General features: G+C 42.5%; 1 protein-coding gene across 1 annotated transcript; it reads left to right on the top strand.

Annotated features, from left to right (window-relative positions):
- LOC109220751 lies at positions 407–2,504 on the top strand. Its single transcript, XM_019385224.1, has 3 exons — positions 407–518; positions 1,058–1,751; positions 1,919–2,504. The coding sequence occupies exons 1-3, from the start codon at positions 407–409 to the stop codon at positions 2,502–2,504; spliced, it is 1,392 nt and encodes a 463-aa protein (XP_019240769.1).

Below are 2,867 nucleotides of genomic sequence, written 5' to 3' on the forward strand. Positions count from 1 at the left end.
GGCTTATTAACAAAATGTTTGAAAATCAGATAGGAAAAACAATATAGGTATACATTGATGACATGTTAGTCAAGTCTTTGAATGCAGGAGATCACTTGAAGCACCTCCAAGCGGCTTTCGACATCCCAAGGAAGCATAACATGAAACTAAACTCGGAAAAATATATGTTCGGGGTTGGTTCCAAAAAATTCTTGGGGTTCTTGGTCTCGCAAAGAGGGATCGAGGTAAATCCCGATAAAATTATAGCTATCGAGGACACTCTGGACTAATTGACAAATGTAAAGGAGGTACAAAGGGTGATCGGAAGATTGGCGACTCTAAGTAGATTCATCTCGAGATCCTCCGAAAAGGCCATCACTTCTTTTCACTTTTGAAAAAGAAGAAACAATTTTGAATGGACTCCGGAATGCCAATAGGCCTTGAAAGACCTAAAAAGGTACCTATCAAGCCCCCCATTACTGTCAAAACCAGGGGAAGGCAAGCAGTTGCTAATATATCTAGCAGTCTCGGAAGTAGCGGTAAGTGCCGTTTTAGTTAGAGAGGAATAAGGTATGCAATTTCCAATTTATTATGTTAGTAAAATATTATTGAGAGCGGAGACTCTCTATCCACACCTCAAAATGCTGGCCTTAGCTCTCATAGTATCCTCTCGAAAGCTTAGGCCTTATTTTTAGTGCCACCCAATTGCCGTTGTGATAACCTTTCCCTAAAGGAATGTTCTTCACAAGCCTGAGTTGTTGGGACATTTTGATAAATGGGCAGTCAAAATTAGTTAGTTCGACATTGAGTATAAACCTAGGACTGCGATCAAGTCATAAGTTTTGGCCGACTTTGTGGCCGATTTCAGTCCCGGTTTAATGCCCTTGGCTATTGAGGAAGTAGTGTCGGTATCGGAAATGACATAAGATGTCTGAATCTTATTTAAAGATGGAGCATCCAATGGAAAAGGGTCTGGCCTCGGGATAGTTCTAATCACGCCCTAGGGAGAAACCCGAGGTAGGCCATTAATACTATTCTATTACTAATAATGAAGCCGAGTATGAGGCTTTGGTTGCAGGTCTTAAATTGGCTCGGGGACCAGGATCTGAGGTCATCGAAGTAAAATGTGACTCCCAACTGGTAGTAAACCAAATGTATGGAATTTTCGACGCGAAGGAAGAGCGCATGCAAAAATACCTGAACAAGGTTCAAACATTGCTTGCACGATTCAAGGAATGGTCAATCATACATATCCCAAGGGAAGAGAATGTGGAATTAGAGGCATTGGCCAATTTGGGGTCATCCACGAAGATGAAGGGATCTGAATCCGATACAGTCGTTCAACTTCTGCACTTGGTATTGGATGTGGACGGTTACTGCAAGGTCAACTCAACCAATTATTCTGGGACTAGAGGAATTGAGTTCGTCGATTACCTTCGACAGGGCAAGTTACCCAAAGACCTGAAGGCGTCCCGGGCATTACGAACCAAAGTAGCTCATTACCGCCTCGTAGATGGGCAATTATATATAAGGTCATACCAAGGACCATTGGCCCGATGTCTAGGATCCTTGGAGGTGGACTACGTGATGAGAGAAGTCCATGAAGAAATTTGCGGGAACCATTCCGGTGCTGATTCGTTAGTTCTAAAGCTAGTTAGGGCAGGTTATTATTGTCCACGACCGGAGCATGATGCAAAAAAATTCATTCAAAAGTGCGATAAATGTCAACGCCATGCACAATTGGTACATCAACCAGCAGACTCTTGCATTCGGTATTGTCCCTATGGTCGTTCATGAAATGGAGAATTGACATAGTCGGTCCTCTGCCACCGGGCCCCGAAAAGGTAAGACTTCTTTTGGTTTTAACTGACTACTTCACTAAAAGGGTTGAGACAGGTCCTTACTAGAAGATCGGTGAGTGCGAAGAGGTTGACTTCAGATGGGACCACATAATTTGCCGATTTGGAATACCGAAGGAGATTGCTTTTGACAATGGGACACAATTCATGGGCTCAAAAGTAACAAAATTTTTGGAAGATTTGAAAATCAAGAGGATTACATCTTCATCGTACCATCCAAGTGCTAACGGACAATCAGAATCAACAAATAAGGTGATTATCCATAACCTTAAAACGAAGCTAGAAGCTGCTAAAGGTAAATGGCCCGAAGATCTACCGGGTGTACTATGGGCATACCGGACAACGGAGAAGTTGAGCACGGGAGAAAAACCTTTATCTCTCGTATATGGCACGGAATCTCTGATACAAGTGGAAGTAGGGGAACTAACTTTAAGGTTTTCCCCATCAAACAAAGAAGCAAATAATGAAGCGATGATGGTGAGGTTGGATTTGCTAGACGAACACAGGGACTTGGCGCATGTGAGGGTGGTAGCTCAAAAGCAAAAGATGGAACGATATTATAATCGGAGGTCCAATCTCCGCTACTTAAAAGTAGGAGACTTGGTTTTTAGAAAGGTGACTCAGAGCACTCTAGTAGTCAACGCGGGGAAGCTGGGTCCAACATAGGAAGGTCCTTAACGAGTTTTAGCTATTACCAGTAAAGGGTCGTATGAGTAGGAGAATCAATATAGAGTTAGGTTGCCCAACAATTGGAATGTGACTCACCTCACAAGGTATTATTACTGACGGATGCTACTAATACTGAAAGTATGTGATGCACTTTTTTCCCTTCGACTAGTTTTTGTCCCAATAGGGGTTTTTCGGCAAGGTTTTTAACGAGGAAACAACGCAAAGCATACTACGAAGGTAGTGTCATCGGCAAAAGGAAAGACCTTTAGACAAAAAGGCACCAAAATTTTCATATCGATGACAAACGACTATATGGATGGTTAAATAATCTTTAGTTCGATGGCAAGCTTTGCCTTCCAT

This window comes from Nicotiana attenuata, chromosome 2, assembly GCF_001879085.1.
Source record: "Nicotiana attenuata strain UT chromosome 2, NIATTr2, whole genome shotgun sequence".
NCBI lineage: Eukaryota > Viridiplantae > Streptophyta > Magnoliopsida > Solanales > Solanaceae > Nicotiana > Nicotiana attenuata.

What these genes read in the sequence shown, in the direction of transcription:
- LOC109220751 (XM_019385224.1), top strand. Translation starts at nt 407, where the DNA reads ATGCCAATAGGCCTTGAAAGACCTAAAAAGGTACCTATCAAGCCCCCC. An exon ending in TAGCAGTCTCGGAAGTAGCG is followed by an intron (nt 519 to 1,057) that starts GTAAGTGCCGTT and finishes CTTTGGTTGCAG; the next exon opens with GTCTTAAATTGGCTCGGGGA. An exon ending in CCAGCAGACTCTTGCATTCG is followed by an intron (nt 1,752 to 1,918) that starts GTATTGTCCCTA and finishes GGTTGACTTCAG; the next exon opens with ATGGGACCACATAATTTGCC.